At 33.5% G+C, this 26,418-nt stretch overlaps 3 protein-coding genes and 1 long non-coding RNA gene across 4 annotated transcripts; 3 read left to right on the top strand and 1 right to left on the bottom strand.

Annotated features, from left to right (window-relative positions):
- The first annotated feature begins 3,438 nt into the window (after nt 1-3,438).
- LOC106133863 (transmembrane protein 208) lies at nt 3,439-8,250 on the top strand. The gene is made up of 4 exons (XM_013333715.2): nt 3,439-3,604; nt 3,913-4,059; nt 7,557-7,693; nt 7,984-8,250. The coding sequence occupies exons 1-4, from the start codon at nt 3,596-3,598 to the stop codon at nt 8,219-8,221; spliced, it is 531 nt and encodes a 176-aa protein (XP_013189169.1). The 5' UTR covers nt 3,439-3,595; the 3' UTR covers nt 8,222-8,250.
- A 523-nt stretch (nt 8,251-8,773) lies between these two features.
- Nucleotides 8,774-9,061, bottom strand: LOC132903924 (uncharacterized). The gene is made up of 2 exons (XR_009657525.1): nt 8,976-9,061; nt 8,774-8,897 (listed from the first exon to the last, which is right to left on the bottom strand). It is a non-coding gene; the product is annotated as an uncharacterized LOC132903924 (long non-coding RNA).
- Nucleotides 9,062-12,104: 3,043 nt separating this feature from the next.
- On the top strand, nt 12,105-26,344 carry LOC106133935 (retinaldehyde-binding protein 1). The gene is made up of 7 exons (XM_013333818.2): nt 12,105-12,250; nt 22,100-22,324; nt 22,778-22,937; nt 23,618-23,679; nt 23,946-24,139; nt 25,235-25,351; nt 25,906-26,344. Exons 2-7 carry the CDS (start codon nt 22,105-22,107, stop codon nt 26,158-26,160), a joined length of 1,008 nt encoding a protein of 335 aa, XP_013189272.2. The 5' UTR covers nt 12,105-12,250; nt 22,100-22,104; the 3' UTR covers nt 26,161-26,344.
- Nucleotides 19,504-20,226, top strand: LOC132903981 (uncharacterized). Its single transcript, XM_060953797.1, has one exon. It carries the CDS (start codon nt 19,504-19,506, stop codon nt 20,224-20,226), a length of 723 nt encoding a protein of 240 aa, XP_060809780.1.
- Nucleotides 26,345-26,418: the final 74 nt, after the last annotated feature.

The following is a 26,418-nucleotide window of genomic DNA, read 5'->3' as shown; positions in this document are numbered from 1 at the left end:
AAACTTGATTGTTAAAAACTTTAACTTGTGTTGATTATATAAGAACTTACTGTTTCTGTTGTTTATTTTTAATGAATAAATCTATTGATATAATGTATATGGCGTTTATTTTGACATAAATTGAAAAATTAGGAAAAAATCTATCAATATAATAAAATCGATTATTTTCTTAAGAAAAATCGATTATATGTTAATCGATTTTTCATACTTAAAAAATAAATCGATTATATAAAAATCGATTTTTTTACAGCAATGTCACATCCCTACTGACCATAGACTAGTGCTGCCAACTCCAATGTAAAGTAAAAATGCAAAACTAAAAAAAGGTTTGAAGGTTTGCTTGGGCAAGTTTTGATTATTATGTTAGGATAAGATTTTAAGTACTTATAAGTTATTTGTATTTTTTGCAACAGTAAAATTATTTCTTTTTTTCTTTGAATACATAAGTAGGTAGCCACTGTCTCTAATCTCAAACTCAAAGCGAGCAGACTAGCTTACTGAAAATAAGATCTAATTAGTGGGTCAAGGTTTTTTCATAAATATTAAGCGATAAGTTGAAGGCTTACTTTATGGAAGGTTAAGCTCAGACAGAGGAAGAGTAGACGACCAAGGATTCTTAATACCTATGGTAGCAGTAAATTAGTAGGTATACAAGCGTTGAGGAACGAACGGACAAAAGCACACAATCAGCTCACTTATCAAAAAGTCATTATTTTTAAAATTAGGTCGTTATCCACCGAATCTATGGCGGGACGATAGAGTTCCGCGCATGCATTTCTATACACAAAAACGGAACGGTTATCCGTTTATTCCTAAAATTTTATCTTATATATTTGAATCGGTCATTTCAAAAACCTCATAAGTCACAGAATTATATTTTTCAGAAATCAATAAAAACTGTTTCATACACAAACAAATGAGTTTTAAACGGCTTTTTAATGTTTAGTTTAGTATTTGAGTGATAAGAAATTAAAATAGCCTATAATCTTTACAGTTTATTAATAGAAATAAAGAAAAAAATCTGGAAAACAGTTCTTGACTTATGTTGTTTTAGCAAGGAATAGGTTTGGTGGCATATAATTTAGACAAAACAATCGTAGTAATCATATTTTTATTGCTTATAATTCAGAATTGCACTTCAAAATAATCTTATTAACATTTTAGATACATTAACTTGTTATTTTTTAATATTTTTATGGTACATAGTCATATTCTCCATCATTCTCATCTGGATTATTTTCAACAATTGCAGTCGGCCAGCTAAAAATGTTGTTATAAAATGGCATATGCTCTTCCAGAATGCTATCTTCAACTTGTTTTAAATCATCTATTTTTTTTTATTGATGGGCACTTTCTAATCATAGGTTTTAGTTGATGGAAGTGAAATAGAAGTTGTTATTTTCTTTATTAATGAGAACGAATGTTTGATCAATCCATCAATATATTCCTCGGCTATGATAGTTCCTTTTCTATCTGAATCATACTGAAAACACATGTATGTCGAAGGAGCAAATGACTTTTTCTGGTCCCTTGGGGACTTTTAAAACAAAGCAAATTAAAAATGTCAATCTCAGTCATAAACTACTCCTGCCATCTAGTGATGCATGCAAAAACCTCTTAAGTCATTGACTAATGTTGTTAAAGCAATGAACGTCTTTCACGCGGTATTATTAAAAGAGGAAGGAGTGTAATGACTTAAGCTGTTTTCACCCAGAATAGGCATCTACCGTTGAGGAAGCATTTTCAGCAAAAAAACGCATGTTGGAAAAAATGTGACTTAAGTGGTTTTTGAAATGACCGATTCATTTATACATTAATATTTTAATTTTAATAAACAAATGTGATTCTAGATCCATAAAGATACATTTGATATATACCTTTGAGTTCTTAAGTTAAGAAAAAGATTATCGCTTCTTAGAGATCTGTATTTTACAAGGCAGCATCGCTAAACCGTCCAAGCAAGAAAGCTGACGGGGATTTATTATTTAGAATAGAACTACTTACTCCATATCTTTCTTGTGGATATCGTGAAAGCCGATTAAAGGAATAAGCATATGCATCAAGTGCAACTTTTACTTTGATCCATATGGGGATTATCAATGGAAAAATGAAATTATTGTATGTATAAGTAAAGATCAGCAATGAAAAAAATTGTTCAAAATTTGTCATCCTGAATCTGAGGAGTTGGCTACACTGCCATAGACTTTTTTGTCTTCAATGGTGTAGGTCAAAGAATTGTAAAGTAGACAGACTACCTTAAAAAAATTGATATCAATATTACTGTGAAACAGGGTTCATTTACCGTTATACTCTCATAACGTTACCAGTAAAATTAACGATAAGAGGTATCGGTAAGACTGTCTAACGTGATTTTTTTTGTATTTACCGGTACATTCATATAACGTTAATTATATATTTAATGACGAATTCACCGTGAACACATTTAATCGCGTCGCGTATCGTACAGTTGCGTTGCGACAGACCAATTTTAGGTACCTATGTTTTCATTTCACATAACGATAACGATATTTATAACACAAATTGGTAACGTTTGTTAAAAGATAATTGATATCGCTATTCTTAACGTCAATAGGTAACGATATATAACGTTATTTAATATTGTTGTAAAACATACATACATATTGTCACGTCTATAACCCTTGCGGGGTAGACAGAGCCAACAGTCTTGAAAAGACTTAATGGCCACGTTCAGCTATTTGTCTTAATGATAGAATTGAGATTCAAATAGTGACAGGTTGCTAGCCCATCGCCTAGAAAAAAATCCCAAATTTGTAAGCCTATCCCTTAGTCGCCTTTCACGACATCCATGGGAAAGAGATGGAGTGGTCCTATTTTTTTTTTATTGGTGCCGGGAACCACACGGCACTTATAATTAATATCCTACAAATGCATATTTTTTTAGTCTACTCATTGATATGAGAGCTTAGCAACAATTGGTATAGTTACAATTTACAACTATGCAGGGCGTGACTGGTTTATGACTAACGAGCACCTATTGATTTAATATAAGCTAAACGTTATAAAATTACATCACTGATATCACGGCCATAACGGTATCAGACATAACTTTTTGAAAATAACGTTATTTACTGTTACTTTCAGTTCAGTGTAAATTTGGTAACATTAACAAGCCTTGCCTCTATGAGTATGCTGTTAAAATAACTACATATATACCTCCAATTTATCAATTAATGTAGTGGAAAAATACATTATAGTAGGTGGATACTTATAATTTCTTTGGTAGGTACTTACATACGACACTACAGGTCACAGCTTGTTTGTGCAATAGTCAATGCCAAACTGTTGTTTTGTTGGCATGGCACGTTGACACTTTTGGCATTGTCTTGTCTCTCTGTAAATGCCAAATAATGCCAATTGGCAGTTGTGTTTTTTGTACAGACAGTTAGATGTGTACTCTGTACTTTCAATCTGAAAAAGTGGTATGAACAGTGATTACCGAGCTATTTCATCGAAATTGAATGTGAAGATTTATAATTAATTTGTCCAAGCATATTTTAGTTATTAGTCTTCAATTATATGTAAAAGCTAAAAGTATAAATTACTACTCGAAAAAATGCAAACGGTAAGTTTTGATAGGGCAAGGGCGTTGTTATCATTTTTCCTTTTTTTACACATAGAATACATACCCTTCTTCAAGTTTGAAATGTAAATTAAATCACCTAAACGTACTTTTTTCATTAGAGAGCGGCTCGAACTTTATAATTCTGTTTACATAGTTTAATGGTCTATCACATACCAAAAGTGATTTGTTTTAATTAGGTTAGAATGCAAAATGAATATGCCTTTCTCTCTTTTATGTAACGTGTTATGTTGGCTCCTGTTTTGTTATTTCGGTGCTAATTTGACAGTAATATTTTTCTATTATTGTAGGGTAAACCTGGAAAGGCACCCACGAAGGGGGCCAAACAGATTCTGGTGGAAAATGAAGCAACCATTAGCTTCTACAGGAACATGGGGCTTGCTGCAGTGGGTCTACATGCTCTTATTGTGCTCCTCATTGGAGAAAGTTTTGCTTGGGTATGTATTCTTTATAGGACTTATTTTTACCTTTTCCCACTTTTTAAGAGGACTTGGCACAGTATGTTAAGTTTTTTCCAGTTGCTTTTATCACTTGTCACTTTCACTGGTCACTTATTTTCTACTCATACTTTCCTTTATGCTATCCATCCATCTTGTTTTTAGTCTTCTCCTATTTCTTAAACCATCCACTTGCATATTTAAGACCTTTTTAGTAACATGAACTTCCTCTCACATTGTGTTCATACCAACACAACCTATTACTATTCAGCTTTTCATTTATTGGTACTACTTTCATACTTCCTGTTATATATTATTTATTTTATCTATTTTTTCTTCACACATCCATCTTAACTAATATTGACATTTGAGTGTGGCAGAAAGGGTTGACAGTAGAATAAACACCACTTACACTAGGTGCAACATAACCATGATCCAAGTGTTAAGTTCTGTCCATCAAAATATACAAGGTCTTCCCGGCAAAGTATTCGAAGTAGAACTAGTTTTAGAAGATTAGAAGCATTGGCTCCTTGAGCCAATGCTCAGTCAAACATATGGAGGAGATGATGTTCAGCCTACACAATTATAATATTGTGAGCTGCTAAAACAGAAAGTCTGCAATTAGATGTGGTCTTTGCTGTAAAGAGCGTACAGACATAACCAGACTTTTGGTTGAGCGGTGTGCCGAAGTGACCTGTGCCAAGCTAGTACGTCATATAATTATTTGTGTGAACAAAACAGTGAATTTAAACAATTTTAAAAAATAATGGATCAAGTATTACATGTAACCTCAAAATGTAATAAAAAAATAACATTTTCCATTCCCAACAATATGGGTTTACTGTTGGGAAGTCCACCACTGATGCGGGAGTAGCACTTGTTACTCAAATCTATAATGCTTGGGAGAGTTCACAGGATTCAGTTGGAGTCTTTTGCGATCTCTCTAAAGCATTTGATTGCGTAGATCATCAGACACTTTTGCGGAAACTTCGTCAATATGGTTTTGACCACAAATCAACTGAACTAATGGCATCCTATTTGACTGATAGGCTTCAAACTGCAGATATTAATGGAGTAAAGTCAAGCCGATCTAGCGTCATAATGGGTGTTCCTCAGTGCTCAATTTTAGGAGCATTCCTCTTCTTGGTATATGTCAATGACCTGCCTTTTATGGTGGAAAAACAGGCGGGTAAAGTGCTGTTTGCCGATGACACTTCTTTAATATTTAAATTAGATCGCCATAGCGAAAATGTATGTTCGGTTAATAATATACTGTCAGCCATATCTATCTAGTTCTCAACCAACAATCTTCTTTTAAATGCTAATAAGACCCAGTGCATTAAATTTCCCTTCCAAACGTAAGGCAGGCCAATACTGACATAATTCTGGAAGGCCAGAAATTAGAATTTGTCGAAAATACAAAGTTTTAGGGATGCTCATATTTCTAAACTTTCCAATAGACTTAGCTCTGCCTCTTATGCTGTTAGGAGGATCCGACAATTGACAGATGTAGCTACAGCTAGGCTTGTTTATTTCAGCTATTTTCATAGCTTGTTATCTTATGGTTTACTTTTATGGGGTAGTGCGGCTGATATACAAACTATTTTTATAATTCAGAAAAGGGCCGTTCGCGCAATTTACGGTTTAGGACCAAGAGACTCGTTAAGGCAACTCTTTAAGGAAATAAACATACCTACAGTAGCGTCCCAGTACATTTTTGATCTTATAACGTATGTTAGGAAAAATATCTCCTTTTTTCAAAAAGTTAGTGCCACAACTGATATAAATTTACGTAATAAACATAAATTTGTCATGCCTTAGCAAAGTCAGTAAATCATTTATGAGGAAGTGTATACGATTTTATAATAGGTTGCCGGAGTCTGTTCTTGATATGCCTAACCGAAAATTCAAAGACTTTGTAAAGAAAGTACTTTGTGAGAAGGCTTATTATAGGACTGATGATTACCTGAATGATAAAAACATCTGGCTTGAGCTTGGCACAGGAACCTCGTAATGAATTGTAGTTTGATTTGAACCTAAATTAAAATTCATTTCCCTCTGTACATAAATCTTTTTATTTAATAATTTAAAAATGGGCAATCACATATATATATTTTTATTTTATTATTAAAATCTCATATAAATATGAACTGAACAATGTATTCTCTCGTCCACATTCTATTCTAAGTTTGGATATTTGTGAAGTTGACGTTGTTGAAGAAAATGCTGCAGTGCAGTTTGTTACCGCTTCTTCCGCACTGACGCCTTGGAAGCGGCAGTAAACTTAGTTTTTACGTAATTTATTTGAGGTCAACCAATGTTGTGAAACTAAAAGTTTTGACAATTATTAAGCGATATGAAGTATCCTATAATAATGAATAAAAAATTTTGAAAATTTGATTTTTTTTTTACTATATCAACGATATATTTTATAATAAATACTTATTAGATAAACATCCAAAGAGGCCATAATGTTAGTATGCTAAACTATATACTGCTCCTATAAATTAATTAACAATTTTTTTTTGTACTAGTTTAAAGAATAATTTTTTTTGACATCTTCTATCTTCTGTATAGTATAAAGCTGAAGAGTTTGTTTGAATGCGCTAATCTCAGGAACTACTGGTTCGAAATGAAAAATTCTTTTTGCGTTGAATAGATCATCGATATCGAGGAAGGCTTTAGGCTATATAACATCATGCTGTAGCTGTAAGGAACAAAGAAATAATGGAATATGTGAAAAAAACGGGGAAAATTATTCATCCTTGAGGGCTGGCAATGATGCCCAAAATTACTATTACACCCGGGCGAAATCGTGGGCACAGCTAGTTTAAAATAATGAAACAGGAGATATATATGCACACTTACTATTTTATTGAAATTTCTAAATGGGCAATGTATGGTCCTCGTTACAACTATTGTCATGTTTAGGCGCGTGACCACTGCAGGGTTTTATATATTATATAATATAATATTTAACAATTTTACTATTATGTATAATCAGAAGGACAATATAGTAAAATTAACTAATACTGTTGACTTTTTAAAAACGCTTTATTCACCTGAATGTTAACAGAGATATTTTTGGAACAATATAAGAAAATTCAGTCCTTTGAAAATTGGCTTTTGTCATTTTATTACTTACTACACAATAGCGAAACCTATTGGTTACTACAATCCAAGTACAATTGTATTGCAAATGGTCAGAATTAGGTCAGTCTCAAATAGATGGAATATTTTTGAATTGACTTTATTTGTACTGTATATGGTAGAACAAACACCCAATCGACACATATAATAAAGAAAAATGTATGTAATAATTTGTATGTTTGTAACGAATTAACTCAAAAACTACTGAATTACCACACACTACCGCATTTTATTTGCCACAATCACTGAAAGCCAACAGTCTCGCAAAGACTGAAAGCCATGTTCAGCTATTTGGCTTAATGATGTATACTATGCCTTATTATTCAAAGAAATTTAATTTGTTTCAGTTCATGAATTTTATCATAATTTCCCTGCAAGTGGGCAGCTACCAGCTTATGAAATACGTCAGCCGACCGAGGTACACCGACAGCAACCAGCTGATAGATCCGGGCATTGATTTAAACATGGAAGGCGGCATGGGAGAGTGAGTATTCATATATGTGTGTTTATCCGTAGTATCTCGTAACACAATTTTCAATCTTTCTTCGAGGCCAAATAAATAATAGTTATTTGTCTCGTATATATATATTGATCTTTTCATAATTAAGTCCTTTAAAAAATTGTGTACATTTGGTACATACATTGCATATAACACCCGCAGAAAATATGTGTAGGTTATATTTTTTTGTTATCCTATTAGCATACCATCGATAAATACACGGTACATAGATTTTAAATTATTTTTATACTCAAATTGTGATTTCTTTTTTTCAGACACATCAAGGACATCGTTATTTTATCTTCGGTAACACACGTGGCGGCTGCTATTTCGAACTACTTCTGGTTTCTGTTGCTTCTGTTGCCATTGAGGGCCTTCTACTTGCTGTGGATCAACATCTTGGGACCCTGGTTCTTCCAGGCCCCACCTGACGAAGACGACGATGAGAAAAAGAGAAAAAAGTTGGACAAAAAAATGAAACGTGTTCACTTTAATAGTTCCCAAAAGAAATGAAGATCAAATATAAATCAACATGTTCTTTACTCGTTAGTTTTTTATTTATTGTAACTTAAAAGCAAACAGATGGTGGGTCTACTGCCACACTTAGTTTCCCTCATAAAAATAACTAAAAGACTGCTTTTTCATCTTTCTAAGATACGTCTGGTAATAGCTAGTTTTATAATTTTATTTTTTTGGTAAAACTTACTCTGAAAAAACTACTACTTAAATTATTTTGAAATGTTAAATAGTGAATAAAATAAGAAAAAGACAAATAAATAAATGTCCATACAAATGCAACTATACGTATTATAAATATGAAAAAAAAAAATTATCTCTCACCCAAATTGCTTAACAGATGTTGATAAAATTTTGTTCAACAATACTTTGAAAACCAAAAAGAACATGTATACTTACTACAGTTAGTATAGTTGACATTGTGCAATTATTATATTTTATTGTATTGTTTAATTATTTCGACTTTTGATGGTTATAATAAAAACGGGCGCAAAAGCTTCGTATGACGGAAAACCCCATTTGTGCAATGATTATTTTTTTGACAGTCACTTAAAATTAAACGCCTATATCTAATTCTATAGCGCAAATAAGAGTACCTTTATTATTTGTAACAGTGTATACAACTATTCTGCTGAACCTATTAAGAATAAGTATAATATTAGCATTAGTATATCTTTTCAAGACTGTTGGCTCTGTCTACCCCGCAAGGGATATAGACGTGACCATATGTATGTATGTATGTATAGTATACATACATACATAAAATCACGCCTCTTTCCCGGAGGGGTAGGCAGAGAGTACATCTTTCCACTTGCCACGATCTCTGCATACATCCTTCGCTTCATCCACATTCATAACTCTCTTCATGCAAGCTCGGCGGTTTCGGGTACTCTTGACCTGACCCTTTACCAGGACGTCCTTAATTTGATCAAGATACGGTCGTCTAGGCCTTCTCACTCCGACCTTTCCCTCTATTAAAATATACGCATTGCATTAGTATATACGCAAGATTTTTAACAAATATATGTCTCTTGAAGCACTACCTACTTCCTGGTTCCTAATAAATTGGTGATACCATCCGGCATTCTACAACATCTAGTATTTTGTTTTACGACATCCTAAGATCATCAGTAAACTTAAGTAATTATTTACCGTTTTATGAACAAGCATTTAAATTCACACATTCGTTATTGCTTGCATGCAATATGAATGATTTATATAAATGTTCTTTAAAAATATCTATGTGTAGTAAAAGATATCCCTCTTCAGATATGTATAAGATTAGTTAGTTTATATGAAAATTATCCTGTTGTACCTAAAATATTGTGTCAATTCGTCGTTATTATAATTTTTTGTTATTGTTTCTTTATGTGGAAAATTGTATTTATTATACTTAGAAGTACATACCCAATATCTTCGAGATATGGTATTAATTTCAAGTACATATAATAATTAATAGTATTAGTAGAGTTCATACTAACATAATTCATAACATAACGTAGCAAGTAACAGTAACACAATAACAAACCAACGATTAAAAATTTCTAATCGGAAATGCTTGATGTGTCTGTGAGACAATTTGTAAAGATGCAAGTACCACAGTTATCAGATAGTCCTTTATTATTCAGATTACTGTGGCAATGCTATATATACTATTTATTTAGCCTTTCATTTGCGGAATAAAATTATACTTAAATCATTCATTCATTTTTTTCATGTAATGAAAAAAAATAACAGCAAGTTTTGCAATTACAAGTACTAGATAGGTTGTTTAGTATTATTACTTCGCAAAGTATGTTTCCGTACTAAGTCGGGGTACACTTGAAATGTAATCTTTCTTGAACTACATAAATAGAACAAACTGGTCGCAGGTAGATATAGAACATGATAAAGATTGTACCTACATAACACGCATGGATAGATTTTTATTTATATATTTTATGAAAGAAATAAGTACAAACACGTATGTTTCCTTAAAATCATAATCTAATGAAATAAAAATATACCGTAGAATTGATCCTAGAAGAAAAATGTTTATTTAAGTATAGATTTCTATGTTTGTGCTTTTCTCTAGGTTTTATTTGCTTATTTAAATTTTTAAATCTCGGATATTTCGGAATTATATATATTTTTGTATAAATATTTGTTTTTATTACCATGTGGTTTAAATTTCGATTAATATCAAACCAAATCGCAGAACCTTTGACCACAAAATAAAATCTACAACCTCGGCAGAAATATTAATAGTAAGCTTTTACCCGTCTGCATATTTTAATTTATAGATAGATAAACAATGTTTTGAACGTACGTATCTAATTGGGTAAGAATAATCGTTGAATCCAAATGGCAGGACTTACGTTCAAAGTACCTATTATTAATAAAATGCAAAGTCTGTATCTGGTCGTTTGTTCACTTTCACTGCTAAACCAATGGAATGATTTTGATGAAATTTTGTATATCGATATCCTTTTTAACCTAAATTAAATTATATCAAGTAGGTATAGGCTTCTCTTTTTTGTAAATGCCACTATACCTCGCGTGTTGTCTAACGTTTCAAATCTTATAACGTGGTCATAGTGTATGTAAATATGGTATGGTCTAATTAAACTAAACTAAATTTAAGTGCGTGGTCATAGAATTTTTTTAAGGAAAGCCTATCTAGTACGGTCCCCGATTATCTGGTGAAGTCTACGGGGAAACGTTGGATGCAGGTCGCCTCCAAAAGAGCGAGATGGAAATAATTAGTGGGGAGGGAGGGGGAGGCTAGGTTCAGCATTAGACTTGATGATGACTATCCAAGATCTACGCTATGCCAGAAGATCATTTCTGTCTGGCGTAGTGCTTACGTCGATTAACAAAAGTGAAAAGTCGGTTTACGGATTCAAATTAAATAAATATAATTCCTTGCTTCCATGTATTAATAGAACTAAGGTGGAAGGTGTCATACATTTCCATACAATATGCATGGCGTGCTGTCAAATTCTTATTGATATCTAATATATTATTCAGATTAGTATAATAAAATTATTTACTTTAGATTAAAAATAGATTCAGGTATGGTCACAGCTTTCGATGCCAATACCAACGAGCTTTTCCGGTACAAAAATTACCCTACCACAGCAACTTTTATAGGGCAAGTGCTAATTTTACTCGATCAAACGCGTCGAGCAAGAAAAAGCGAATTTGTATGAAATTTCATTAGTGCCATTGCATTGCCACTAGATGTCACTGATTAAACTTCCTCGACGCGTTTTATCGAGAAAAACTTGTTCTTATCACTCAGGTATGAAAACAAAACAACTATGATGGCGACTGGAATAATATGTAAAGTGACATAGATATTTAATCGGACATCTATTAGAATTGTACAAATGGATATATTTTCAGTAGAGCGTTTATGGCGTTAGGTTAGGTACCACTTGAATGGTATTGAGGTAAAGCTGTATTCAGATAGTTACATGGTTGAACTTATGGAATAACAAACAGTAGGTATGCTGCGCATTTAATGGGGATAAACATTGAAATGTTTTCAATTACAAAAGTGAAATTGTTTGATAGCAGGAATTGAAAGTTTTTAAACTATAAACCAATGTACCTATTACGCATTGCCTAATTGCAATTTTTTACTTTAAAGTTTACATGTTTAAAGACGTTTATTATTAAATGATCTTATGGATGTTATGTACGTTGCCCCCTTATTCATAACATCTCAAATATCTCGGAAACTAGTACAACCTTTAATCCTACCTAATTTGATTAGGTACGAAATTATTAACACGACACGCACAACATGGCCGGTTTTTTAAATTGGCTACGTCTATATTGACTTCGTAACTTGGGTATCTATGTCTCGGTTCTTTTGTCAGTTTCTAAGTGACTCAGTAAGTTGTTTCGTACGACACACGCATTGCACGACTATTTGGCATATTAGTTGAAGAGGCGCCGTGCGGCCCTGCATTACATCGCTACACGCCGTCGCGTGCGCCTGAGACCCACAAACCTCTTGAAGAAGGAATACGTGAATCGGTGAGTACCTAGTGTTAACCCTCTTTATTTGAATGGTTTAAAGTTATTTTCTCCCTTATAATTGTTGTCCTTCAGAGGTTGACGTCTACTAAAGTCTAAGTATACTAAGTTAAAATTATACTTAGATCTAAATTATAACCGTTAGGATTTAACTAGATACCTAAATTAAACTTTAAAAAAGCAACAAATTAGTTCTACCACCCTATTAGATCTTTTTGAACTTTAATTAATCGGACCGGCAGACGCCAACAGAAAGATTATCATGGTAGCTAGTTTTAAGTCTTTTATTCTCAAAGTGAAAAATATTATCAATATAATTTAATGAAAATAAAAATAATTAATACAACTTCTATGCAAGGACCCTGTCCTTTGATTGTCAAGCCCTTGGCAGTGACGGGCATTTGTAGATAGGAGGCCAGGTCTGTGGGCTATCACTATGGTACTCGTATTATCACAATAGATCATAATAGTTTGACCAAGCAGAATTGGATGATAGGTGGTTAGGTACCTACTAAAGTGGTTGCATTATTTTAATATGTACAAGGTATGCCATTAATTACAGATACCTATTTACTAAATTAAGTGGGCTTAGCTTAGGCTTCGATAAGTTTATTGACGGTTAATAAATATTAGAATTATTTTTCGTACATAATCTTATTTTTAACTTAGCGCTGACTGTGCGAATTATTATTATCGTTTCAATTACACAAATGTATCCCAACTAATATTATTAATGCGAAAGTAAGCTCAATTGTTTGTTATCCCGTCACGCGCTGTCTACTAATCTACTTGAAATTTTTCGTTTACTTATATAATTAAAAGTCTGGAGAAGGGCATACTTTTCATTAATTCGCGAAAAAACCTGTACTATTTCTTTTGAAGGTGACGCTAATTACTAATTAAATTAGAAAATCGACTTCGATTAACTCGACAAATGGATTTATATCACGTGGTATTTTACCTCTACGGGGTAGATACATTTTATAGTCTTGAAAATAAGACGGATATTTGTATAGTTTATAAATTATTTTAATGATTTTGTACTCACTTTTAAATCAGAGATATGTAGAATAAATGGTTCAAATATATTTGAACAAGAAGAAGATAAAATTTTGATCCTCTTTTTTGCCGTTAATCGTTGGTTGAACTATCCATAAATTCAAACCGCAGCGGTGTGTAATGCGGCCATGGCACACACCTTTCGAGGTTTGATCTTAAAATGTTTTTATCCAGGCATCTGGCACCTACATGCATAATGCGTGTAATTGCTTAGAGTAAAATAAATAAAAAAGCACTTAAATTTAAGGGTTGACATAAAACCCTCTCCTATTGCCATGTCTGTCATCATGCTCAATACTATAAAGTACCTACTATGTATATCATGCTCAATACTATAAAGTATCTACTGTACCAAAATTATGAAGTTCCATACTAATGTTATAAATGGCAAAGTATGTGTGTCTATGCCTGTTACGCTACCATGGATCGCTTTTTTGATGATTTTTTTAAAATTATAGTTAGGTATATCATAAATACTTACAATCTTGTCTTTATCTGTTACGAGGTAAAAAGAGCCAACACTCTAAAAAGACAGAAATACCAAGTTCAGCTGTATGGCATAATTATAGTATTGAGAAAGTTTAAACTAAAGGATAATTACAAGTATCCTGGGTCAAACTTATGCTCCATTTTCTGGTATATTATATTTTTGGAATGCACTAAGAGAAGAATTCCCGAAATTCTTGTCGGAATCGCGGCCATAGTAAGTTCTACGTACTTCTAAATAAAGATTCTGTTTCGACCCGACTTCAATATATATGGAATATGCATATATACATATGGGATATACCCATTAAAATTGATTGAGATATAGATGAATATAGAATTGCCCTTCTTTGAGCAATAAAAAATAAGCACTACCTACTTATTGCATCATTAAGAAACAGAAGGCAAATACTTAAGCAAAAGAGCATAAGCGGCAGTAAAATTAACCTAAATCCTTACAATATATTATGTAGATAGGTACACTTAATAACTAATTAAAGTATGTAATTATTATCTCTGCTCTGTAATATTATGTATAATAACCGGCTTTCATATGGCAACGTTATTGTATTTCAATTCAATTGTAGTATAGGATGCATAGGTAATGTTTATTGACTATTTCATACAGCCATTGCTTTGATACGAAGGTAATTCGATTTATCCGTGCATGTTACTTGATGCGCAGTTTCCGATCGATTTCTAAACAATAATTTACTGAAGCATAAAAAAGCTACTAAGTATACTTATAGGTACTAATTTGTAGTAAATACTAAGAGATTTTGTGAATATTTTTATCCTCCACTACATTTTCAATGCCATTTTTACGGATAGACCGATTTTTTAAATATTATTTTCCTTTTTTTATGAATATAGGTAACTTATCTTACCATATAATTCATTATTTAGGTACTTGATAGTTTCAATCGACGCAAGTTCTGTTAAAACATTATAAAATACGGAACCTCGAAGAACGGCAAACACTATTTGTTTAATATTGATTGCACGTGAAGATTACCTACTTGAATGTTCCATCTATCAGCACAATAAGTGTTTAAGTTATTTATATTTAATTGAATGCAAAGTATTTATCGTTGTATATGAACAAACATACAGTTATGACGCAGATGGACTGATACGTTTAATATCATAATTGGATGCTTATTACATCAGGAAACAGGGCGTCATAAAAGTATTATTATGTATAAATACTATCATATATAGCGGTACCTATTATAAAATGACCACGGATATTCTACCTATTAAGCTTATATCTTGAGAATAGCCTTCATTGGCCATGTACCTAAGTTTAAATGCTCAAGGAAATGATAATGTCATAAAAAATTTGCATAATATGCAAAAATATTGTTTGTTTATAAAATCACCTGACCGACCGTAACATCGACCTACGGTCGCCATTAGACTACATTTAAGCATAGCAAAACATGCTTTAAAATTCAACAGATTTTTGGAAGTAAGGTTTAAATTAGCTTTTTAGCTTTGTCGTATCTAATAAACGCTGTTTGCATTTATGAATCGTGCAAATCTGCATCCGCTGTTTTGTCATAATTTTTTCACGCATTATACATGCGATTTGGCATGTCATGTCGTGCGTGTAGTTCCTCCGCGTCCTTCGTCCCCAGTGTTGCAGTCTTTTGCGAAATTTCGGTACGTTTTAATGAACATTCTACATGTTAGTGAAATTTCTTTTTTTGTTGCTTTTTCATTCAATGTATTTGTTAACACTTAAGGCAGAATGCATTCGCTTCGCATTGTTACCACACCTTTTCCAAACCTGACATAGGACCAACCATAAGGTTTTCTAGTGAGGACTACAAGAAACACGTCACGTTGATGATTCACGCTATACTTTCTTATACTATAGATCTATTCAGATATAGGAGTGCGACATAATAAACTTATCTACATTATCTAATGTAGGCGATGCAGTTATGTGAAGATTTAACCTTCACCTAGTATCGTGTAGCATCGCTTTAAGAACTAATGACATAATTAGCCTAAACCAATTAGGCACCAGAGAGGCTGCCGAGCATGACAAGGTCTCTTGAATGTGAAACTCAAAGTGTAAAACGTCAGCAAATATGGGTTAGGTTCACACTGCAAGCGTTGCGGAGGTAAGATGAAATGTCTTCGTGAACAATCTGACTTACTCAATCCAGGTACGTGGTCCAAGGCGCACCCCGAGCTCCTTTTTGAGTTGTGAAGACGCAACCGCTAACGCTAGGATGATGATAATAAAAGCTTTGAAAATAGAAACCGCGTTAATAGTTTGCCTACGCATAAATATGGGCATTGTGGGGCCACTTGGCATATTGATATATAAGTACGGGGACCCCGCGGGATGCGGGATATAGCTGTGCCACCTCACCTTAATTGATGTTTGGAAGGTGGCCTGTATTTTCTGAGCTTTATTTACTATCTGCCAGTAACGATGTTAATGTACAATAGATTCATCTCATTGTTCATTTTCGTAACCTATACATTTATAATATACTAGCTGCCCCGGCAAACGTTGTTTTGCCATATAAAGTAAACCTAGTTAAAAAAAATGTTAAGTGTGGACAACCCTTAACACTTAGGGGTATGAAAAATAGATGTTCGCCGATTCTCAGACCTACTGAATATGCATGCAAAATTTGGTCAAAATCGGTAAAGCCGTTTCGGAGGAGTACGGAGACAAACATTGTGACACGAGAATTTTATATATAAAGAAGAAGAAGATAATGATATCAATATTGTAAATAAGAAAGATTTGTAAGTTTTGGCACAGAGATAGGACTTTCAAGAGGAAACGTAGGAAAGCTAGTAGGTATTTTATAATTTCGGCCCAATATATGTACTCGTAGCTAAGATCTTCCCATATATACTTACGAACATTATGTATCTTCAAGCTCAATCTTATGCTGTTATGCCTAACCTATTACGTAAAAATGTGTAAAGTGTTTCGAATAAGATGTTTTTATATTGATTCCGATTAGATGTGATTGTTTTTTGTTATAGATATCTACTAATTAAGTATATCAAGGCTTGTTAAATATTTGATTTAATAGAAATGTAATGTTTGATTTAATTGAAACGAATGGAACTTGTGTGAACTCTTTCCCCGTTTGTTTTTTGTGTAAAGATACACATCGTTTGGGATTTTCTCCTATTTCTTTTGGTCTTATTATATGTACAAGGTACGTTGTATTCTGTTATGTCTGTTATGTTATGTCATAAATATTCTAGGTAGATGGCTTATTAGTCTCGAGACAATTTCACCTATTTATTATTACGTCCATAATTCTATCCTGCTCTGTCTACCCTATAAGAAATACGAACGTGATTGTATGTGTGTTGTATTTAGTCCGGCTTACATGGCGGAAATCAGTTTTGAATCTAAATAAACGAGAATGTTTGCCAAACGCGTTCAAATAAAACCGGTTAGTCGCTATTTGCCGAAGACCAGTTTATTACTTCAAATACGACATGGCGTAATCAATTGTAAACAATTCAGAACATTCTCAATTGTAAAAAATTACTCTTTTTAGGGTTTAGAGCCAAGTGAAAAAACCGTAACTCTTATACCTAACTGTTGGGTCTAGATATTTGACATCTGGTATGTAGTTCTTTAAGTTAGCAACCTGACACTATCTGAATCTTTATTCCATTATAGAGGTATCAACCTGAATGTGGCCTTTCAGTTATTTCGATACTTTTGGATCCCCTTAGGATTAAAGAAAGCCGTGATATATTATGACGAAATATCCAAATAAATAAATATATACGGGACAAATTACACTGACTGAGTTAGCCTCGAAGTAAGTTCGAGACTTGTGTTACGAGATACTAACTCAACGATACTATATTTTACAATAAATACTTATATAGATAAACATCCAAGACCCAGACCAATCAGAAAATGTTATTTTCCCATCATGCCCTGGCCCGGGATTCGAACCCGGGACCTGCGGTGTCACAGGCAAGCGTACTACCGCTGCGCCACAGAGGTCGTAAATATAGCCGTATATATGGATATTTCGTCATGTCCGTCCGTAATGGTACCAATGTAATTTAATTCGGAACTATACGTACCTATATTTTATGGGGCATTAGTTGTTGGACCAACTTTAAAAACTAAGTAATAGTTTTATACATACATACATATGTAGTTTTATATAGTTCTTAATTAGTTTTTGGTAGAAATTCAAGTGTACCTCAAAATTAAATCTCCTGTTTGAACGTTAGACACCTCTTACAACATCTACAGAATAAATTTTGTGGTTCTACTTCGTTACAAACCAAATGCATTTTACAAAATTTCTCCATGTCTTGGATTTGAGGGTGCATCAAATACATAAAAAATACGTAAGATATTTTTTTATTTTAGTATGTACAAAACTGGTCCCCCTTTCATCCAATAGTCAATGTTAAGTTAATGTATGTCATTCATAATAGTTCAATGTAGGTACCTACGATTTATATAATAGCCAAACATTGCTGAGCCAAATACAACGGACCAGCTAATATTGATTCAAACTTTACCTTTTGAAATTACTGTAGGTGTACGAATACATACGAAAGAAATTATGTTTTTATGAACCTTTTTAAGGTGGTAACTATAATCAAATTTTTAGGCTTTTGTAATCCGCTCGTCCCACATACAAAAGTAGGTATGAAAAGTATAATAAGTACAAGTACATGGATAAGGCTCTATTATGAAAAATGTTGCAATACTTTTAAATTAATATGACTGCCATTAGATTTTTATCTAATGGCTCAATTTAAATAAAAATACCTAATTATGGCATGTAATACTAAGGTTAAAATAATTATACTTAGAGTGAACAACAGGTAATCATTTCTTTTAAGGGATGATCTTGTATACTCTAATTTTTTCTACAAAAGTAGAATTGTTTTACTATTTTCTAAGCAAATGTAGTTAGAAACACATTGACTCATTTCCGAAGACGCCAAAGAAAAAGTTTCGGCCGGCTGGAACGCTCTTGACCGACTTTTCCGTGACATAACCAACGGTTATCACTTATCTGTAAACGTGTGCTACCTAAATTGCTATTTAGGCGTAATATTTACTTCCTTACGTCACGTCACGTATAAGTATACGAGGCTTTTAAACGACATCGCAAGGCATTAATCGTCCGCAACGTTATTAAGCAAGGGAGACCCTTGCTTAAGCAAGATTTGTTAATGAAAGAGTACATACTTTAAAATTGTATTTTGTATTGCCTTATTAACTTAATTTGTATTAAATTTGTTTGAAACCACTTATTCCCAAAGAATAAACATCGCGATGGATTAACAATTCAAAATCTGAGATTCAAATACAATAATTATTTCCGTTCTTTATCACAAATGCTCGAAAATCCCAACGCGTGTGTAAACAAAGAAATACATACATATGTATAATATCCGTATGCTATATTTAAACTTCCGGCAAAGTCGGCGTCCTTAGATGAGTATAAATAAATTACAAAACTATTAGTGTCATTTTATAATGTGAAACAACCTAATTTAGAAAGGTTACTGAATAATTAAACGCTGCCAGCATGATTCCAATATAGACGTTGTATTTTATTCAGCCTGAAAGAAAGGTCGACCAAATGTTAATTGGATAATAAATGAAGTTATCTATAAAGTCACTGGAAAACTCACTCGATCCCTAAAACTCAAGACGTGTAGACGTAACAACCATGAGAATTCAATTGTATATTTGTCTGTTGCAATTTTCCCTCGCATACAGTTTGAATTGTCAAGATATTTTGGAAAGGCCACGAGAGAAGAAACTAACAATACGCGAGTTACAGATGCTCCAACCAAAAGATATTGTGCAATGCTTAGCCCATTTAGGGAAGGAGCAGTTAGACAACTCGGAAGCTGAGTTTATATGGCAGTCGATCATAAGCCACTTCGGCGGGATTGCGAGCATTCCAGACGACATACTTGTATTACTACACTGGGTCACTCCTGCGGTCAAACCTGACGATTATTATAACATTACGTTCAGTAACATCGATGTCATACAGAATTTCGGTTTGAATTACAATTTGAATTTTGACCAACTGTCTGCTTTGGCGAATCGAGTGCGTGAAGATTTTGCTGGAAAGGAGCCCGAGGATTATACTTATTACGATTTGACAGCGATTCGACAGATTTTGTGCGCCTTTAACAGGAGTGAGATAGAAAGAATACACCCCTCTGCTTTTAGGGAAGCGGCACTTGTTATAGGAAAATTAGAAAATTGCAGTCCAGATGTTATGGCTGGTTTCGCAATGTTAGCTATACAAGACAACGCCTTCGGGCTTCCCAGCACCTGGTCCGAAGCATCTAAGCAAGCTTTAGGAAAAGTTGCAGATTTTGTGAATATTAGTTCACAAAACAACTTGAATAAACATGTAAATGCAACTGCCAAGTAGAATGTCTGTCCAATATTATGATGGAAAATAAAATTAATATGTAAAATGGCACGATAGACTGCATAAATAGACCATAAATCAAATGAGTATGAATTATTGTGTCCTTTAATAAAATAGTCTACACCAAAAAATATTTTATTTTGTCTAAAAACCTCTTTTAGCACATGAAATACACCCACATCTACAATTAATTTTCACCCCTGATACGGAGTTACGTCTTGGATATTATTGTTTTTAAATTGATGCTAAATTATGTCTTATTATGGACAAAAATCTTTCCTTTTCACTAAGTCTAGGTCAAAGACAAAGAAAGAAATTCTGGAAATTTCCATAGGCCACAAGTACTGCACATAGCGTTCAAGACATTAATAACTCAAAAGTGGTCAGATCTGGTGCAATTTCTTTATTTAATAAACAAAATATAAATTAATTCAATATTAGCGACCCGCTCTGGCTTGGTACGGGTGTCATTTATACATATAAACATTTCTACTGAATCACGCTTATCTATGAAAAAAAAACAACATCAAACTCGGTTGTGAAGTTATAAAGTTCTAAGCTTATATATATATATATATACATACAAAAATAGAGACAGACGCGGGAAGCGAAGTGGCTTTATATTAGGTTCTCATATGTGAAATTGGCGTTTTCTTATACTGGCCATTTTAATCACAAATTTCTCCCCTTTGGTTGGGAATTACAAATTCAAATTTATACAGCTATTTATACATGTATTTGTGTTTAGTTAACCGTCATTCATTTGTTTTCTTTTTCTTCTGATTTTTAACATACCCATATAATAAATATGTATATGTATATTAAAAAATATTAAAATTTTTGTTCCTCCTATATCAAACGCCAATTTTATATGTAAGGACCTATGTAATGACAAGACTTATCCCATGAAGAGACCTCAATAGAAATTTATAATATAATTATAATAAGTGGTTCTTTCTCTTTATCTTCTCTTTATCTTAAATGGTTATTGTTTTTTTTTATTTATGGCACACTGGTGGACGCGCTGATGTCTTTCATACGATGAAAAAACTCTCTTAGTGCACCCCTACACCACATAAGGGTAAGGCAATTACAAACGTACTCAGTCACTCAGTAACACTCAGTAAGGCCAAGTCATAATAAAAAACGAACTTTTACTTATATACATAAGTGTTTAGTATAAAATATAGTATTGTTGAGTTTAATTGGGGCTAGCTCAAACCGTTTGATTTGTTCGGTATATATTTATATTTTTATACTATTTTTATCTTAAAATGAAATAGTACAAATGTTTGGTTAAATATTTTTATTCATCTCATTCTTTATTCTACCAGCCCACTCTCTCTATTGTATTTGCGAACAATTACAATAAGTAACATAGAACGACAATACAGGACCATGAACTACTTGTAAATGTTTGCCGACGAATTCTTCAATGCAATGTAATAAATGACATGTTCCAAGTGGCTTTGTGACGATGAACATGAAGCTTCTTTTGCAATGCTGTGCCGGAGAAACAGCCCCCGTTCTGACACTAATTCAGATATTTAGTTTTAACTGTACTCAGTACACTATATTAAAAAGTTTATTCGCAAAATTTTGAGAACAAAGTTCTTCTTAAATTTAATACCAAGCTCTTGACGGGGGAGTTTTTTTTTGTTTTCCTTTTTTATTACATAGTAAAATATATTTCTGTTATATGTTCCTTACTATTAGTATAATGAGAACCTATCTGATTTTGGATCTTTATGAATAAACTCAAAACTAATGGGCTGTTTCAAAGATATTTGGCACAGACTAGAAAACTAAATACACGAAAAAGCAACCTTCGCTTAGACCTAGAGAAAATTTAATATCGGTCTACCTGTTACAGTCAAAATGTCGACTGCCAGCGTTCTTTTCACCGTGGGGACGACCTGGAACGTCTCCAGCGACAAGGTCGACAAAGGGCGTCTCACCAGGAACGGTCAGAATCTCGCGGCTATTACGGCGGAGACCGCAAAGGAACTTCGTGAGACGCCCGCCATCAGGGACCAGACACTGCAGATGATGCGGGACTGGATACAGAAAAACGGCGATATCAGAAATGTACGACAAGGTAAAAAGCTTTTTGATATCTTTTGTTGTGGAAGTATCTACTAATTTATATGTGCAGTAGCTTTCAGGCGAACTTGTGTATAAAAATATCCAATAATGTGGTATTTCGTACTCTACACTATATGTATGCGATTTTAATTTATTGAAGCAATTTCATGAAGATTGCTACAGTAGTTTAGCTTGAGGACATAACAAACAAAATTTTTCATTTATTGGGATTTTGAATGAGGCACTTGATTATGTACTCCATTTGAAGGTAAAATGAAGGCTTCACAAAATACTCTTCCACTAACGCCATTCCAACCATTCCAAAATTAACAGTGAAATACATATTGTCCTTTTGTGGAAAGGTATTTATATATTTCAAGACACGCTATACCTATAAATCTTAATGTAGATAGGTAGTTAATCAATTTTGATAACATCAATCAATAGGTAATTTCGTTTATTCCAGACGATATTTTCTTGCTACGGTTTCTGCGAGTAAAAAAGTATAGTATTCCTGTAGCCCAACAAACTCTGCTGAAGTACCTGAACCTAAGGAAATTCTACCCTGAAATTTGTCAAAGACTTGACTGGCACGAGAAAAAACTACACGATCTTATTTGTTCTGGGTATGTAATCTTCTCTTTTTTTTAAGTATACCTAATTTCCATCAGATGGACTGACATCTAGAGTATACGAGTAGGTTCTTATTGAACCTTGGTGATAAGTAACAGTAATACATATAATCACCCTCATTAGAGTGTGGTGGCATTACAGGTAACACGTAGGTACCTAGTCCCCATCTTACTGTTTCCACAGTCCTCAAAATGAACTCTGAAAAAGTTCGAAAAACGCCGTTGATAGAATTGCCAACAGGGATAAGTGGAAAAAGTTATCTAACCTTACAGGTAATTTTGACGGGGTTACTCTGACTGAAAATATCACAATATTGGGAGACAACAACACTGATATAAGTAAGAACGGTAAGGTAGTGACTGAAAAACTGTGTTGCGACTTGTGTTGTTGGAAACATAGTTACCACAAAACAAAAACGAAAGACAGTGATTAGGTTATTATGCAATCATGGATAACATCTTTGCCATCAAAATTTTAGAAAGTGCTCAGGCACTCGTGCTATGCGACGACAGTTTTACAAAATAATATAATGTGCACTTTATGTGACAGACATAGAAATGAATATTCATTGAGTAGTTCGCTGTTTATAAAATCTAATTTACCATTTTTTTTCTTTTATACGTAGGTACCGAGGTTATGATCTTTTTAAAACAATATTTCACAATTTATTTAGGTACGTGGCAATTTCGCCAGTTCGGGACAGCAAGGGTCGTCGGGTCGTCGTTTACAACATGAGTAAGAACATTTTTTTATTAGTAAAACATTACAACAGACTTGAAAACTAACACGCGCTGAAAGCGAATTGTTGACAATTTGAGATGTGTACATGATAAGTTAAGAATTGATATTAACTATGTTACGGCATGATTGCGAATAGGTACTTCATTATGTATAACAATTGTGATGGCCTTGCGAAGGTTTTGTGTAATTTCCAATTGTGATGTTGGTAACAACAACGAACAATACATTCATTGGAATAAGTTAGGAAATTCCTTTTGTAGGTAAGTTCAAGCCTAATGAGATGACGTGTTGGGACATGTGCCGGGCTCATGCGGTGGTGTACGAGAGCCTGCTGGAAGACCCGACATTCCAGGTCTGCGGAGTCACGCACGTGGGTGACGGCAGCGGAGTCACCAGTGGCCATGTCACCTCTTGGAATCCTACAGACTTTGCGAGGATTATTAAATGGGGAGAGGTAATAAAATATGAATTTACTCAAGTCTTTAAGATATGTATAGTGGGAACGATAATAGGAGAGGAAATTTTTATCTAGAAGGTCCGATAGGTAATCTTAAGTGAGAGGATGTATAGTAACGTTGAAAGATTAAGACGTAGGTAAACAAACGTTTTTTGATCAAATCGGGGTCCTTCACTTAAAAGGTTAACCAAGTTAGAAATACCCTAAGATGAAGGTATGTAGAGATCGTGGCATGTGGAGATTTAGTTTTAAGCTAAGCACGCAAGTAAAGCATTATGTTTATTAAATTCAGGACGGACGAAGTCGGTTGCACGTTGCATAGGCCAGGAAAAAGTACCTACCTAATTATTTGTTAGTAAATTCTGATCCTGTTTCGGAAAGTGTATAAAAGTATGGTTACCGGAATGCTAGCCCACTTTGACATATCAACGTATCAGATTATCAGGAAATTCCTGAAGAATCTTAAATCAGTTCAAATTGAGCTCATTTAAACTGATCTATACTAATATTATAAAGCTGAGGAGTTTGTTTGTTTGTTAGAACGCGCTAATCTCAGGAACTACAGGTTCGAATTGAAAAATTCTTTTTGTGTTGAATAGGCCATCATTTATCGAGGAAGGCTTTAGGCTATATAATCTTATCGTCAAGATCGAAGAAAAAATGGAAAATGTGAAAAAAAAGCGGGGAAAATTATTCATCCTTGAGGGCTTCAATGATGCCCAAAATAACTATTCCACGCGGACGAAGTCGCGGGCGCAGCTAGTTATAAACTTGGAGGTAAATGTTGGCAATAAGATACTTTGTCATAGTTAAACATTTGAAAAGCATAGGTAATGTTAACAAATCAAAACTCACAGTTGAGGCACAACTTCTTATTGTTTTGATTTTAATAATGTAAAGTACTGAATATATTTATTTGACCTTATGTTTTAGGCAATATTTGTATCGCATTGTATCTAAACATCATACTATCCCTGACCAAGAACGCACTGAATTCGGAAATGATCAATTTTACGGTACTTGTACGATCAAAGTTAATTAATACCTACATAATTACAAATAGGTAGGAACTTACGATCTTTTCTGTTTCAGCAATCGCTTCCCATGAGGCATAAGGAGTTCCACATGATCAACGTTCCGTCTGCAGTAAAATACATAATTGATTTCGCCGTAAGCAGAACAACTCCGAAAATGGCGGCCAGACTTCACGTAAGCAATACTGTTCTACTATTTTGTTAAGAATTATTAGCTAAGTATGTATTTTACCAAAATTTTATTTTGTATCAAAATTCGACATATCAAGTAAATTTTCCGTGTGGTTCCCGGCACCAATACAAAAAAGAATAGGACCACTCCATCTCTTTCCCATGGATGTCGTAAAAGGCGACTAAAGGATAGGCTTACAAACTTGTGATTCCTTTTTAGGCGATGGGCTAACAACCTGTCCCTATTTGAATCTCAATTCTATCATTAAGCCAAATAGCTGAACGTGGTCATTCAGTATTTTCAAGACTATTGGCTCTGTCTACCCCGCAAGGGATATGGACGTGACCATATGTATGTATGAATGTAAAATTCGACGTATTTTGTACGTGTTTGCATATATTAAGCCCCGGGTTGCACTTGAGGGTAGTGAACCCAAAAATTATAATACTCACATGCTGCATTAAATAAAGACTTGTCCTTTGTTGTCATATTTTTTTCCAGCTTTTCTTATGAAGACTTTGTCATCATTATTGAAACAAGTAATAATATTTTTTCAGATTCATTCTAACATAAACGATCTGCACTTGAACATAGACCCTTCATGCCTACCAGTAGAATTCGGAGGGGACATTCCCATGCAAGATATGATTTCTTATACGAAACATTTTCTTGAAGAACAAAGGAACACTGTGATCGCTTTGCAGGATATGCAACTTTTAAGTACACGGGGAATCATAACGTCTAGAAACACAAGAGACACTAAGGATGGCGTGTCAACTGAAGGCAGTTTTAGAAAACTCGAAATAGATTAAGACACTTTCATAGAAAACGGAACAATTTAAGACAATATTATTCCGAATCCTATGGATACTTTCAAATTGATACTAAGGCCTTTTGTGTGATATTTCAGTATTTTCTGGTATTTATGAAGGTAGTGGTTTTGTGAAAATCCTGATTGGTAGAAATGTAGCAAGTAAGAGGTAGATTTATGAGAAACATGTAAATATATTATATATCTTAAGAATAACACCGAATCTGATAAATTACGATATATATCAATAATTTATATT

Source organism: Amyelois transitella, chromosome Z, assembly GCF_032362555.1.
Source record: "Amyelois transitella isolate CPQ chromosome Z, ilAmyTran1.1, whole genome shotgun sequence".
Taxonomy (NCBI): Eukaryota; Metazoa; Arthropoda; class Insecta; order Lepidoptera; family Pyralidae; genus Amyelois; species Amyelois transitella.
This window is presented reverse-complemented; position numbering and strand designations above follow the sequence as displayed.

Bases quoted from the DNA above. Each gene is read 5' to 3' on its own strand.
- LOC106133863 (XM_013333715.2), top strand. The intron at 4,060-7,556 runs GTATGTATTCTT...AATTTGTTTCAG, and splicing joins TTGGAGAAAGTTTTGCTTGG to TTCATGAATTTTATCATAAT. The intron at 7,694-7,983 runs GTGAGTATTCAT...TCTTTTTTTCAG, and splicing joins ATGGAAGGCGGCATGGGAGA to ACACATCAAGGACATCGTTA.
- LOC132903981 (XM_060953797.1), top strand. From the start codon at position 19,504: ATGAGAATTCAATTGTATATTTGTCTGTTGCAATTTTCCCTCGCATAC.
- LOC106133935 (XM_013333818.2), top strand. From the start codon at position 22,105: ATGTCGACTGCCAGCGTTCTTTTCACCGTGGGGACGACCTGGAACGTC. The intron at 24,140-25,234 runs GTAATAAAATAT...TTTCTGTTTCAG, and splicing joins GGATTATTAAATGGGGAGAG to CAATCGCTTCCCATGAGGCA. The intron at 25,352-25,905 runs GTAAGCAATACT...ATATTTTTTCAG, and splicing joins AAATGGCGGCCAGACTTCAC to ATTCATTCTAACATAAACGA.